We start from the raw sequence: 16,058 nt of genomic DNA, 5'->3' as shown, positions 1-16,058 counted from the left end.
AACAGAATTTTAGACTAATGGTGTAAACGTCTGAGGATGCATTAATCGTAATGTCAGATACAGTGTATAAGGAAACTGCAGACAGTACACTGGAGAAAGAGAGAGAGGATCAAATAAAAATAAAAGCCATCTGAAATGTGATATTTTGAAAGAGAAGAAGTGTTCACCTCCTTACTCCATGTGCATGGCCATTACGTATCACACACAGGCTGTATAGTATCAACCGAGGCTGGGTTAGCAGCACTCATAGTTCAAAAAAGTAGGCATCACTGTTGGTTAGACTTCTGTGCAATGTTCTATTTTCTATCTTCTATTGAAATGAAATAATAAACTCCTAAGACTCAAATCTGTGAGTTAGCTTATTCACTTCCCAGCGGTGTTATCATAGAATCACAGAATCGTAAAATGGTTTGGGTTGGAAGGGACCCCAAGGATCATCAGGTTCCAACTCCCCTGCCACAGGCAGGGCCACCAACCTCCAGATTATATTATTATTACACTATTATTATATTATTGTTATATTTCATACTTTTTTTTACTGTCCAAAAGAAAAGCCAAACAGCAGATATTCCTATAATTGATGGCTAATTGATTCTCTCAGACTTTTACCACTTGATTGATGGATGTCCTATTACAGAGTAGGTCTCTAAGACTGATCTATTTACTAAAAGATCACAAGCATTCTGGCTGCTCACCGGCCCAGATTTTACATAAGTTTAACAGTGAAAGTCTCCTTTTGGCTTTGAGCAATGTGCCAGTACTCTATGCAGTTGTATGAGATTCTGCAGCTCTTGGGTATTGCTTCTAAAAATATATATATATATCCCATGATTAGCAAGACTAACTTACCGCCTGACAAGAGCTACAGGAGTCCCAAGGGTGGATTAGAGCTGTCTGCCAATATTATCTTGAACACTTCAACTGGACCTGGCTAGATGCCTATGAAATATGGTCTCCTTGTTTCCTCTACATCACCATCACCTTTCTGGAAAATACTATTTCTGTAATAACGAGATTTTATCAACAAGGAAGCCCTTTCTGTCCTCTTAACCACAAAAAGGTTCATCAAGCTTGCTTCTAATGATCAGGGTCAGGCGTGGAAGCAGGTGCAGATTTGCTGACAGCAGACTGGGAAGTCTGCTTGGGTGTTCCTTTATCCATTAGTGCTGACAAACCCTGTGCATGTCTTGTGTCACACCTGCAGGGACTGTAACCCATCTGTCCCCTCTCCCATTGCATCCAGCCCAGAGTGGATGTCTCAGGTCAGGGTGCCCAGAAGTAGTTAAAGAAACAAGGACATTGCCATTTTCACCACTGAATTACCAAAAATCACACATAAATATTTAGATTGCACTAATGGAAGGCTCACAGCCTTTGTGTAAAAAGTATACACTGTGTGTTTTGAGATACACTCCAAAAGTCCACTTCACCAGATTTTCTCACTTGACGCAACCTTGGGGAGATTTTTTATCAGCACTTGTGATGAGCTGTGCAATCCCAGCATGTGCTGTTCATGGGACACAGAGAAGTAAAGACTTTTTTGTTTCGAGACACGACTCGTGATTTCAAGCCAGTCATAAGGTAAGGCCTGAAAGGCTTACACTGGGGAACTGCTGGCAACCATCTGCATCCCCCTAGGAGGCAGGGAATAGCTTGTTGGTGAGAGGCTGTGTACTGGCGTGCCCGAGCTGCACATAACTGCAGAAATGAGCTCTGCTACCGCCTACTCTGAAAATAATGCAGCTGCTACAAGTATTAGGAGGGGAAAAGTCTCCCCCTGGTGGGAAAAGGTTTTTCTGCCATGAAATTAAACTGAAGGCCTGTCATCAGTGTGCAAAAGCTGCAAAAGCAATGGTCCAAGAATTAGAAGACATGAGCTCTATGTAATAGTGAGTGTGTAATATATACTCCACTACATCCTTGATGTTCCAATGTCAATAATTACCTTGAAAATTAAAAAGAAGCTAATGTCTTTCTATAAACCTTGCTTCAATAAAAGCTCAGGGTTTTTTTTTTTTCATGCTCTGTTACTTATTTTCAGCCTCATTTTCCAACCACTTATGGAATTTGTTACTTTCAGATTATTTGAATGTATTACTTTACGTGAAGAGTATTTGTTCTCTCTTGGGAAATACATGACATCATAATGTGCTGGGTTTTTACTAATGTTGGTAGTTTTTGCTTTTGTTTTTTCTTTTAACAGCACATATGTTCCTGTTCCACGGAAAATCAAAGTCAAAAAAGAAAAGGTGAGCTATGGTCGTCTGTTAATTTGTTCTGCTGGTCCATCTGTAGATGTTTTGCCTCTTTGGGAGACTGCGAGAATTCAAGGAAATCTTTAACATCCATGCAAATTGCTACCAAAATACACACTCTTTACAAGACTCAGCTAAGCAAAAGATTTAGCTCCTATGTGCCATTCAGGGTATAGGTCACCCACTAAATAATTGAGGATAGGAAGAAACTGTTCTTGTGACTATGCCATTGCATAACTGCTGTTTTGAAGTTTGCATTGCCTCTTCTGGTACTGCTCAGGGACATTTAAGGCTGTCTGTTGGTCAGTGGTACTCACTCTCCATAGCAGTTGTCCTGTTCCCACTCACTGCAGTGTTTTAGATATACAGACAGTTTGACCTTTGAAAGCTTTTGGAGCTTTTAAAAGCGATTTGACTATTTGATCACTAAGTATTTTTCTTACTCCTGGTCAGTTCCTTGCAATAAAGGAGCTAAGTGAACTCTGAATAAATAAAAGTTATGTAGAATTCATGATGATAGTATCAGTGGTTCCTGGGGAAGAACCGTATGTCGCAGCTGTAGTAACTGTCTTCAGCCAATTAAACTAGCATGGAGATTGGGTGTATGCCAAATCCAGGCTAGTTTTGTCCCAGGTGCATTACTCCAGTCCCAGGCAGTGTTCAGGCGCACTTTGAAGTAGTGCACAGACGAGCAAACATTCCCTGTTTTTCATAAGGACAGAACTGAGTAATGTGGACACAATCTGTGTCAAGCCACTTATCTCAAGACTAAAGAAATCCCTCCAACCCATTTTAGTTCACGGCATGGATATATAGAGGACAATCAGTCAGGGAACCTCATTTCCCTCAAAATGGCAAAGGAAGATGGACAAACCCGGTGCCCACCCTACAGCAGTCAGAAGAAGGTTCATCCTGTGCTGCAGACTGACTCATTTTCCCAAGTACACTGTGATTTAACAGACTGTACTGCTGGAGGCAGGATTTCCAGTAGAGAAGGATGGCCATTCCCATGCTGGACTTTTAACCACCATGCAGTCTTTTGCTGTAGCTGAATGGCCTAAAGACATAAGCAAGGCAGGCTGTGTAGAGAGAGGTTAAAGACATTTCATCTTCCACAGACTTTCCAACAACATGGAAGTCTTGTTCCAGCAACTTTTGAAGAGGCTGATTTTCAGAGAAGCTTAGAGCTCCTAGTGTCTCAAAGACTGGCACAGTGTGTTGTCAGTTGCAGAGGATTATGATCACAAATTAAAGCGCATCCTTCATTCAGCAGATTGGGTTTTGCCAAAGATTTCAGATGAGACCTTTAACCAGTATCAGTTTATATCATTCTACTTCAACCGTGGACCTCTGTGGGGTATTAAATAATCACTCAGCTCACCTCTACCTGTGGTGATGGACACATTAACCTCCGCAAAACCCTTGTGAGATAGACCGTGGCAAGTTGTTAAACTGGTGTCACAACTGTGTAGCACCAGCCTAGCCCTTGGCTGGGGATGTTCAGCAGCTTCCTGAACAAGGGAGACAAGAAGTTTGTATTTCCTCTCACACTGTGTGATCCTAAGCACCATTCTAGGAGCGATTACACACAGATAAAATATCAGCAATTAACCCCTGACTTTGTAAAAGAAAAAGCCCTGCAGCTAACCAGATAGCGCTGAAACACTGTCACTCCAATTACAAACACAGCATGGAGGGAAAAGCCTCTCTTTTCCCAATTCAGTACAAGAAGGTTGAAAACAAGGGCTCCCACCAGTCCTTGGATTCACTGTTCTATCTTGTCTGTTCTAAATTGCTGTTTCCATTAGATGACCCCATAATTTCCCCTGGAGATAACAAGGGGTGATGTATGTCTTGCTAAAAAAAAAAAAAAAAAAAGCATAGAAAAATATTATGTTTGGGAAAAAGGAGAAATGCAGCTGATGCTCCCTGATAGGCTTCCTGATAGTTTATACCTGACCCTCAGGTTTGCTTTCACCTATAAATATAGACACCAAGATATGGTTGGTGTGCATTGCAGAAGATGTAATTGCTCATACAGCCCCCAAATGCAGCATGGCATCTTACATTTCCCTTGCTCAGGCCTCAGACTCCCCAGAGCTCACCTGCACTATGGAAGGATGCTGCAGGGAGGGCTGAATGGCTTATTTTTTTTTCTTGCGCAGTCTCGTACCCATTGGTTTCAGGAGGAATCCCTTGGGATTTACATTAGTGCGATCAAGTGGGGTACTGAGTCTGAAGAAGGAATAGGCATGTGTAATTGCACATGGAAAATATTATTGAATATGCTTAACCATGGGACTTTATGTTTCCCTTTCATTTGACCTTAAAAAATACCTGCTAGTCCTTTCTCTCACACTTCCCTACCCCAGTGTCATGAAATACTGCACTTGTTTTTTTCCCAAGGTGTTTTGGTAATGAATCCATCTCTCCAATTTTGCCTAGATCCTGATTTATAATCCATCTTTTATCAAATACGTCTATGAAAACTGGCTTCAGAATCATGGGAGATACCCTTCCACAGGCCTTCTTTCAGTGATATTTGCACTCCATGTATGCGATGAGGTAAAGTCTGGCTACATCTGGATGTATGGGTTTTAAATAAGGATGAACCACACTGAGGTGCCAGAATCATGCTCTGGCCCTTGTTTGCCACCTTCTTTGCCTTTCTCTTCCTCAGACAGATGCAGAGTCCTCAGTAACATTCAGATGTGCTCAAGTGACAGTGACTGTTTCTTTTAATGTCAGTGACTGGTAGGGTTTTAAAATGCATTTCAGGGAAATTTACCTAAGCATAAAAGGTGGTAGTCCATTTGGGATTAGAAGACGTCTAAAGATGGATCATGTCTATATCTGCAATTTGTTGTTTCACATATCATCAGTGGAAGCCCAGAGTATATTGTCTGACTTTGGGTGCCCAGAGACATTGGCAATGCCCTGAATGTGCCGTGTACCTCCAGGCGCCAGTCCAGAAGAGTGAGATTCTCTTGGTCCTGTGTGACATCTGCCCCTCTTGAGTAAATGTTGAGTACTCAAGGATATTTCAAATGGTACTATGTTTGGACAATTGCATTGAGGTCTTACCTATTTAGTCAGTGGAGTCAAGAAGCAAACCAGCTACTTGGTAATACATTTGGGGAACAGGATTGCTTCCTGAGCTCAATGACTGGCTTCAGAATCATGGGAGATACCCTTCCACGGGCCTTCTTTCTGTGATATTTGCACAGAAATTTTGCCTGGATCTCTTCTGACTGTAGTGGATGCTTAAGCACATCCATTTTGATATCTGAATCTTAAACATAATCCCAACTGAATAATTTTATTTACCAGCTCCTACATAAATCAGTTTGAAGAATACAAATGACTTATTTTCAAATCCTTTTCTGTTTCCATGTTTGTGAGTTTATACAGTAAATGTCTCTGTTCCATGAGGTTGAGGAAATTCCCTTGACTGAGTAATGTGAGGTTATTAAGTGATCACAGGCTTAGTGTAAGGCCCGGTCGACTATACAAAATAATGCAGGCATGAGCTTGGTAGCATGGGGGAGAAAAAACACAATGCTGGCAAAATCCCTAGCCTGGACACAGCTCTGCTGATTAAAGCAAGCTTTTGTCTCCTTGGCCTGTGTTGCTTGGAGAGGTGATGACAGTATGCCAACAGTAATATTCTTAATGACACTGGAAGAAATCGTAGAGTGGCAAGGCAGATAGGATGGGCAGCTTGGGTGGAGATCGGTTTCTGTCTAGCAGGCAGTGAGTAAAGCTTTGACATTATCAGAAATAATGTAAAGACACTCATATTTGAGTGTGTACAGATGTGGTCAAGTTAGAGCGCTTGTTTCATGGGCTGTGACTCATTTGAATCCAGCCATATCACCACACCTAGTTTACATGGAAGTCAACTATGATGTTTTGAACTTATCACCAGAAGAGACAGGCATAGCCACTTATGAATGAGCAACTGGGAGAGGAGAGGCCACAGGAGAATACACACAGAGAAAGCATAATGCCCACCCACCTCTGGATCAGAAGTGACTGCAGGGCTTGGCAGGTGTCATTGTTTGGAAGACTAGGAACAAAACAGAAGATTTTTCTACTCTTTGTGGCCTTTATCTGTTAAATAGGAGATTCCCAATCTAGGTTGTTGATCTCCTGACATCAAACGTCATGCTTAGGGAACAGGATTCTGTTTTCTATATTGCTAAACATAGTCATGTCTAAAAATGTCCTTTTCTGTCTGGCTGCAGGTATGGCAGTTCTCAACACAGCTTAGAATGTAATGTGCTGTGATTAGACATTGGGCCATTGTCCTGTGGCGTCACCATCTCAGTCAATAGAACAGCTTGGTATAACACCGAGGTCCTCAGGTGGTGATGTCTGTAGATGTACTGACAACCAAGAGAAAGCTTTCAATGCTTCAGATGGCCAATTGCTTTCTATGCCATAACAGTAGTTCTCTCTTATTTCCTAGGTGAATGTATATGGTTTTGGAGCAGACAGCAAAGGACACTGGCATCACTACTGGGAAAACAACGCTTCAGCTGGGGCTTTCCGGCAGACAGGTGTCCATGACGGGGATTTTGAGTTCAACATAACTTTGACTCTTGCCTCCATTGAAAAAATAAAGTTTTTCAAGGGCAGATGACCCTAACCACAGGGACAAGTAGGGGCTGCTATTTCCAACATGCAGCAGCACAAAGCTCAGTGAAGATGATCTGGATGCCAGCCAGGTTTGAAGGTGTGAATCTGGAGTGGATTCGGAGTGTCTCACTGCTGCAATGCTCACCACAGGGAGCTCAGCCGAGGACCAGCTTCAATGCTGCACTTGATTTGCTGTCTACAGATAGCTGGGAACTACCAATCAGTTGTGGGAATAAATGACATCCTGAATCACTCCATAGGCTCTCCGGTTTGATTCCTGAATTACTGGTGAAAGATTTACGTGTTGCAATTGGAGGACACCTAGGCACAGGAACTGCTGTTTGTATGTCCATTCTTTCCTTGAGTAAGGCAAGAAATCCTTGAAGAACACTGAAAATGTCTTTTGGGATTTGGCACCTACTGGAGTAGCTCTGAACATCATAGTAAGGATTACCTCAAAGAAATGAATTCACTTCTGCTGTTAATCTTCTTTTTGAATTCTCTTCTGTTTCCTCTATTACTTCTGGTTTCATGCACTATAAAGCAAAAACGTGATGAAATTACCTGGAGTAGTAGCTGTTTCTACCATTGCCACATTCTGCATTGATGGCATCTAGAAGATACAGATCGAATCACCTATGATCATTACTTATTTATTGTTGCTTCCTATACAGCCATAGTAAGAGAAAAAAATGATACTGAAAACTCCAGAAAAAAAAGAGAAAAAACAAAGGCCTTTCTAGCCTGTTTAATTGTCTTGTTTAGTTATATATAACTTTAAATTTTTTTGTGTGTGAAAATTACTCCAGAATGCTTATTTTTATTTAATCAGTTTGAGGTTCAAAAGTGGACTGTTTTCTCTTTCAGTCGTTTACATGTGCCTTTTATAGTTGTGCAACATATGTGATTTTTTTTAATGGTGACAAATGGTACTTTTTTTTTTTAATAAAGGGGAGGGAAATTAACCAAAGTGTAGCCTCCAAGTGGTATACTTTTGTAGTTGAAACTAAGAATAATAGCTCCTATATTGTATTTGAGCAAACACAAACAAGGCTAATTTTTAAAGGTAGCTGTTACCTTTTTTATGGGAAAATATCTAAATGTTCCAGGGAATCTTTTCCTCTTATTTTTTTACAAATTTAGAAAGTGGTATCTCTTTACATTGTCTACATTTGAAGTGGAAAAAATAGCATGGGTTGGAATATCAGATGGTGATGCAATAGTGATGAATCCCTTGCACAGTAGCAGCATCTAGGAAGACACGATCTACGCAAACTGATCCTACAGTGTAAGCCAGACTTCATATGCATTGCTGGAGGAATGAATGCGTTACTGGCAGAGCTTCTATACAGTGAGTGGAGTGACAGTGGAGATTTTACATCTGAAGATTTGGCTGGATTCAGAGAGTCCAAGAATGAAGTTCAGGTACTAAAGAGTGGAGAACAGTGGGTTTTGCTTCCCAATATAATGAAAATAGAATTTATGGATTATTGACCAATTTTCAGCTCTGGTGAAGCCAGTGGAGTTCTTGCCACAGACTTCAAGGGACTTTAGATCAGGCCTGAAAAAAAAATGGCATATTTCATTTCTAATGTATTACAATGATTGGGATTTGAGGTGATTCAGAAATTGTCATATAAATGACCTGTCTTTCATGCACTGGTTGTGTCTGCACGTCCTAGTGGGTAGGTATTTTGATGTGAGCTCAGTGAAAGCCCAGCTCTTCAACCAGTGGTGTGCTTCAGTCCAAGATTTGTCCAGCTTCCCAGCTTTTAACAGCAGTTCATGGCATAATGACACAATCAGATGGAATATACCTGTTTCACCAAGATGAACTGCTTTACTCACATGAGTATTACTGGTCTCAGAACATAAAAAGAGCCACGGATGCCAAACATCTGTGCAATGTACACGTATAACTTCAGTTTAACAATGTGGAAAGGGCTGGATTTTCAAATCATCATTATAAGACCTGTTCATGATCCTCATGTCAAGAAGCTCTTCCTCAGCATGCTGGCCATCAGAACTACTCACCCATGTCACAGGTGGAGCAAATTCAACATGCTTTAACATTTCTACCTGAATTTTGCTTATGTGTTTGTTTTAAGCATTCCCACCATTAAAATTGTTGTTAGTCAATATGCTTCTGGAAAGATGTCACCCTAATATTAAGCAAAGACACTTTAGGAGGAAAAAAATTCTATGAAAGACTCCAACAGTATCTTCACCCTCTGACTGGATTTTGCATTTTTTTTTACATCATTAGTTTGAAATATTACAATGTATTTTCTCATTGATTTCTTCTCTCAGATGTCAGTAACAGGAACATTTCATTGCTGTTCCAGTCATTTTCAGAAAGATGTGGAAGAGAACTGTGGCTTGGTACCATTTCCCATTGATTTTTTGTTACAAGTGGCAGCTTGCAATCAAGAAAAATAATATAAAAAAATCAGCTGTCTTCTAACCTGTATTATTTTAAAAGTTTCCTGTTGCTTTTCAAATTAAATTTCCAACTTTTCCCAGAATATTCTGCATCTGACAGCACATACGAAGCTCTTGGCTCATACTGTTCTGGATAGATTTAATGTCTTCACGTGACAAGCTGCAATTTGTGTTTTTCTTGCCAACAACAAATAGTAACTACGTACCACTGAGGTCCATTTTTCAGAGGAGGAGGAGAGCAGAGGGTGGACTTTAAAAGCTGTAGGATGAAGGATAGTCCACACCATTATATTTCTATTCCAGAGGAACGTTTTATGCAGTCCTTAATGTGACTGTTATCATTCAAATGCCTTCAGAATAAGGAGATACCAACAAATGATGCTGGAGGAAGAATTCATTCTCAGTATCAGTGCTGAAGACCGTCTGTCTTCCTGCTATAAATTTTCTGGTTTTATTTTGTTCAGAAGAAGAACAAGTTGCTAAGTCAACATGTCAAGGCATCAAACTCTTGAACTGTGTTTACCACCCTTGAAAATTCTCTGAAGCACTCCTTGAGTGTGTGTTGTGTTCTTAACCAAAGCCAAATGTCTTGAGCACTTTTTTTCTCTCATGAACATTTTCTTCCTATTTTTTCTGACTACATGATTGATTATGATAATCATTTTTTTGTTGTTGTTTTGTTTGCTGTGATGGTGGGGAGTCTCACTCAATCGTTCTTTGACATTTTATTTATTTAAATTTTCAGTATGGTATGAATCAAAATAAATTTTTTACTGTAATCAAATCAAAGGTGTTTTTCTCTGTCCACACTTGTCTTTTTCCCCACAATATTTCCATTAGCTCCTAGGACCTCCTCTGACCCATAACAGTGCAATGAAGCCTTCCATCTTCCTTCTCATGACTCAGTTCCCTCCTCCCATGAAGGAAACTACCACAGTCGTGATGTCTGCGAATCGTTCCTCACTCCCAGAGTAAAGTTTAAAACAGTAAAACTTCAACAGAATTGAAGGTTCCACATTCTTCAGCAGGTTTAGCATTCCCAGTTCTAAACTCCCCCAAATGGCTTCCTAATGTGCAACAAGTTGCATTTGGGTCTCCCACTCTTACTTGTGGGTAAATCTCACTTCTCAACGTCCTTCAGGTATCTCTGGCTCTTTCGTCCAACTGATCCCAGTCCTACTGCATCTTCAGTAGCTCTCAGTAACTGCCTAGTTCGTCCTCTCTGACTGTCCCCACAATCACTCACATAATAGGCTGTTCCTTAGCAGAAGGTCTTACAGCCATCAAATGATAATGGTCTCTCAACCTGTGATTCCAAACCCTATGCATCTAGCTCATACTTAGCTTGGCCTCATACCATGTCAAAGGTTGAAGCTGCAGAGGGATAGTTACTGATTAGAGGTTCCCCATTGGCCAGCCTCTAAGCCCACATAAAGCCCACTAATACCAGCATAAAGTTTCTGGAGTTTTAACCCTAAATAACTTCCTTATGTCACTATTAGTCAAACTTTAATGCTGTTGGGAGCTTTTAAGCTTTTAAGTAATGGTAAAGCTATTGTCAGTGTGGCTACTCTTGTCTTTCAGGAGCATCTTGAAAAGTAGCGTACCTACCTAGCATGCTGAAAAGGAAAATAGCCCCACTGTTAACTGACCAGATGTGTGTGTGAGGCGGGCTCGAAGTCTCATGACCCCTGCAGACCTCTCTCCAGACATGGAAGCATAGCTTACCCAAATGTGTATAAGGGATGGGCCTTTGCTCTGCTGGGGTCCACAATTAGGTGGAAGGATCTGCTCATGCATCTGGTGCCATATTAACACCTGCTTCTTAATACGACATTGATCTTAAGGAGTTTTATTTGTGCTGAGGTTTTGCCAGCAACAAAGTTACTCCAGAAGGGTAGGAGAAGGTACCATCACAGAATCACAGAACTGTAAGGATTGAAAGGAACCTCTGGAGATATTCTAGTCCAATCGCCTGCTAAAACAGGTTCCCAAGAGCAGGTTAGACAGGAAAGCATCCAGACTTGTCATCAGAGAAGGAGATTCCATAACCAATCTGGGCAACCTGTTCCAGTGCTCTGGAACCCTCAAATTAAAGAGGTTTTTCCTCATGTTCAGCTGGAACTTCCTGCGTTTCAGTTTGTGCCCATTGCCCCTTGTCCTGTTTCTGGGCACCACCGAAAAGAATTTGGCCCCATCCTCTTGACTCCCATCCATTAGATATTTATAAGTACTGATGAGATCCCATCTTAGTCTTCTCTTCTGCAGCCTGAACAGTCCCAAGTCTCTCAGCCTTCCCCTGTCATCGTCAGCAAAGCAAAATAAAATGGGAACAGCTTGCCATTCAAAACCATGCTTCATGTCCAATTGCAAGAAGTACACCAAAATGCAGATTCCAGGTCTGAAGTGGAGGGTAATTTGCCTAAGTACACAATCTAAAGATCCAAGGGATCAGTAAGATACATAGCAGCAACAAGAGCAACATCTAGACAGATGGACTGACCAAAGGAGTTGGACAAAGGCTTTTGTTTTTACAACCAACTGAAGAAACAGCTACCCACGATGGGACAATATGGCTTCAGTTCATAGCATGTGTTCCTCTGATGGCTCACACTGAGGGCAGCAATTAAAGCAAACCAATGAAAAGGCAGGGGACTCTCCTGTCACCTTTAAAATGTGTTCTCGCTTGTCTCTCCTACAGACATTCAGGGAGCAGATCTCATTACGTTTTGTTATCTTCAGGCAATGTGAAATAAAATGCGGTCCCCTCAGTGGGAAGTTCTCCAAGGTTAGGTCATTTTGTGCAGAGGTAAACCTCTGTGTTTTCAGTTTAATTTTCTCCTATAGGAAATGTTGCACATTGTTTTACTCCTTAGTTTCTAAGGCAACATTTGGCAGGCAGATTATAAATGTATCCGTATGGGAATTTGGCTGGACCTGTGACACTAACACTTCTACTAAGACAGAACATTTCCCACAGCTGTTACTTTTTCCACATGATCAGACACTCCTGTGTCACATAGCAGGCCCATAGCTGTGCTGTCAGCCACCTCCTTGTCCACCCAGACACTAAATCAGCAAGAAAATCATCCTGCCCTGTGCCACCAATGCTACATCCCACAGCCTCACAGTGTTTATCCTACAAAGTCTCAATCAAGTGCCTGCATCAGGTTTTACATCAAGGAATACTTATAGCAGCTTCTCCCCATCTATTTTTGTTGTGTTCTGATCCTGTTTCTCCTTTGAGCATTGGAGGACTTGTTGGAACACATCCTCATTCTCAGACATCAGAGGGTGTGTATGGCTGAGCAAGGGCCCTGGAAGGCTGATGAAGCACCGAGTTTCTGGCTGTGGAGTCACAGTCATGGGAGTGGCTGATGACCAGTGGTTCATCACTGGGGATTTTGGAGAGCTGTCTGTGACTGACAGGGTGTGTCACTCAGGGTTTAATTCGAATAGGTAGACAAGGAAATAGGAATAAATGGAAGGTTGAGACAGGCTAAATAGAATCAGTAGAACTTCAGAAAACCTTTGGAAACAAATGTGTTTTAACCATTTCTTTGGTTGGTCAAAGTTAGTAGGCCAGGAGAGAATTAGACTGCTCTTGGCTTTGGGGCAGTGCGTGCTGTTGGAGGTTGGCCACAGGCAGCAGCCAAGCATCCACACATCTGCTCCCTCCTCCCATTGAGATGTATGAGAGAACAGAAAGAGCAAAAGTGAGAAAACTCATGGGCTATGATAGAAGTTCAATCTGTTAAAAGAAGCAGAAATCAAAGACATGCAAAGGTGGTCACTCAGCATCTCATGCCAGCAGGCCAATACTAAGCCAGTGTCCAAGCAATAGTCACCTCTGAAGACAACCCTCCATCTCAGGTTATTGCTGACATTATATGGGATGGAATAAGCACTAGGCCAGTTCTGCCTGCCCTGGCTTTGTCCCCTCCCGGCTTCTTACCCACCCCAGCCTCCTCACTGGGAGGCAGAGCAAGAAACAGAAAATGCTTTGATGCCATACAAGCACTGTTCAGCAGCAGCCAAAACTGGTGTTCTGTCAACACTCGTACAGCCATGAATGCAAAGCACAGCTCTATATGGACTGCTGCGAACAAAGTTGACTTCAACCCAATCAAACTTTAAGCTTAAAATGGACTCAAGGGACATTAAGACCTTCCCAGAAGTCTGAGAGCAGGTAATATCAATAACACCTGAGAGAAATCAAGTCAAAATCGCACCAAGATTACAAGTTACAAGTTGTTCCCAATTACCTTTCCCACAGATAACTCACTGGAATCAGGTGAAATAACTGCTCATCACTAGCAGGAATGACGTGATCCAATCTGGAAAGAACTAGGAGTTTCATCAGGAGGAGTGCAACTGGGGCACTTTGCATGCTCTTGCTGAGGTGCTTCTGAAGTTGCAGTGAAATCAGTAGTGGCAGTTTAATTCTTGTTGCTGTGAGAGCTGGAATAATTTTCAAAACACCATTTCCTACACACAGGGACAACAAGAAACCACTTTCAGTGTGACTGTGTGCATGATATTTGCTTCCCACCCTGTACTGGTGCAACACCTCCTTCCCCACAAATGTGTGCCAGTGCACCAGTGATAGCATTCCCCACAGGATGCTATTCCTCAGGAACTGAAGGAATTCACAGCTGGTCACTGGTTGCAAGCCTGGCCATAGCTGTACGACTTCACAGCTTTGTGGGGAGATCCAACAGCAGAAATAAATAAAGACAGAATGTTGTTTCTATTTCCTGTAAGAAACAAAGGAATTGGAAACGTGAGCATGCATGCAGGTTAATGAGTCTCTGAGCAGTGAGATGTGATTAACTTATTTCAGTCAGAGATGGAGATCTCAGCACCTCTTTAGCTCTTCCATTAATGGTTACAGCTAATATCTGATTAGTGTCTCAGTTTAGCCTGTAATGAGTTCTTCATCTTAATGGAGAGGGAGTTTTCCACTGGGTGATGGTGAAAGGGAAAGAGAGGAAAGGAGCCCTCTCATTGCTGTGCTAAGGGAACATTCTGACATCATCTTCACTGACCCATCTGTTCTCCCTTTGCCCTTGTACCTGTCCATACACTGGCACAGGCATGGGTATGATGTGCCAAGCACATGCGTGATGCGCCAAGAGTGAGACCAAGGGAGAAGATCCAGTTCTGGTATCTTGAAAAAGAAATTAGCCAAAGCTGCATGGCAGCAGGTGGGACAGCCCAGGAGGTGCTACCTTCCTCCTTGGCTAAATGGAGGCAGTAAGTGACCAGAGATGCACAGGGAAGGAAGAAGGAACACTGGGTAGAGATATGAAGCAACAGCTGCTTTCATACGGAGAGCTTCAAACTGCGGTTGTTTGTTTTCCAGTCAATTATTTTATTTGCCCACTAGAGAGTGCTATTTTTCCATTCCCAGGAGTAGCAATCCCAGTAGCTGTGGCTTCTGGAGCACACAGCTCACTCGTAGCAGCGCGGCTGTGATTTATTTGCTAGATCTATCTTTTTGGTCCCTGCACGAGGTCTGTCTGAGAGCTGAATGCAGGAGCACGCTGGCAATGAAAGGGACAGGGGAATGCTACTGGGAGGAGTCCTGCAAGGCTCCACACTGTGAGGGTACACATCAGAGCTATTGTTTATGCAGCTTTTCTTCTGTGCATTGAGAGGGGATAGCACACCCAGTTATGCATTTGTTGTCTTTCGTAATGAGTCTTTAGAAATGATCGTCACTGCAAGAAAGGAAATTATTTTGCCTTTGAAATTTAATTTCTTGACCATGGACAGATGTTTGGCATTCCTGGCGATGTGGCAATGCTGAAGTCTTTTTAATTAGAGACCTATAAGACTTTAGTGACAGCAGATGAAAATGCCTTCTGTGGACCATAAAGGCAGCTTGCTTGTTTCTAACAGGGCTTGTATGCTATGCTACCAATATAATCAACTTGTGTGGTTTGGGATCTTTTTGTTCTCAGGCACAGTACCCACATGTTAAATGAGAGGCAAATATATTGCAAAAAGCAATCAATGTCACAAATTAATTAGCTGGGCTCAGTGAAAGCAGAAGTCCTATCTGCCCCTAGCTGTGCCCTAAAGCCGAGGGATCGGGGAGCAGCGGGGGGAGCAGCATGGCCCACTTGGCAGAGCACTCACAAGGACCCAGTGCTCCTGTCTCCTGCCTTGGGTTCCCCAGTGGTTCTGATGGTGACCACACCAAATCCCATCAGTGTCTGCCTGTGCAGGGGAAAGAAAATACATCTTGGGAAGGCACTGGCTGGGGCGTGCTGGCATCACCCATCCTGCCCCTGTGGGGATGTGGAGCTGTGTCCCATCCGCTTGCTAGGAGGGGACACTTGTGCCAATCCCAAGAGACCCACAAAACAGCAATTTATTGCAGCACATGGAGATGCAGGATGCTTCATCTCCAGAATTGTTCAAGGCCAGCTTGCATGAGGCTGTGAGCAACCTGATGGAGTCAGAGATGCCCCTGCCCGTGGCAGAGAGCTGGACTAGATGATCTTTAAGGGCCCTTTCCAATGCAAACCATTCTCTGATTACAATGCGATGCAATGTTCACCAGCCTGGCTTGTAGATGCTCCAGTCACTGTTGCCTGTTGTTGGACATTAGGACGTCAGGGTAAACTTCCTCTCAAGGAGGATGAGAAGGTAACAGGTCAACCAGAGAAGTGATGGGACATCTGTCACTGGAGAGCTGGATAGACAAAACCA

At 42.4% G+C, this 16,058-nt stretch overlaps 1 protein-coding gene across 3 annotated transcripts in view; it reads left to right on the top strand.

Moving 5' to 3' along the window:
- The window catches only part of ST3GAL1 (ST3 beta-galactoside alpha-2,3-sialyltransferase 1), a 77,266-nt gene extending 67,144 nt beyond the window's left edge, over positions 1-10,122 (top strand). For all 3 annotated transcript variants that reach the window (XM_021386622.1, XM_021386624.1, XM_021386623.1), the window contains exons 5-7: positions 2,204-2,249; positions 4,701-4,820; positions 6,727-10,122. In XM_021386622.1, coding sequence (XP_021242297.1) covers positions 2,204-2,249; positions 4,701-4,820; positions 6,727-6,900 — 340 coding nt within the window. In that variant the 3' untranslated portion in view covers positions 6,901-10,122. The remainder of the gene's footprint in view (positions 1-2,203; positions 2,250-4,700; positions 4,821-6,726) is intronic.

This window comes from Numida meleagris, chromosome 2 (genome assembly GCF_002078875.1).
Source record: "Numida meleagris isolate 19003 breed g44 Domestic line chromosome 2, NumMel1.0, whole genome shotgun sequence".
Classification (NCBI taxonomy): domain Eukaryota; kingdom Metazoa; phylum Chordata; class Aves; order Galliformes; family Numididae; genus Numida; species Numida meleagris.
This window is presented reverse-complemented; position numbering and strand designations above follow the sequence as displayed.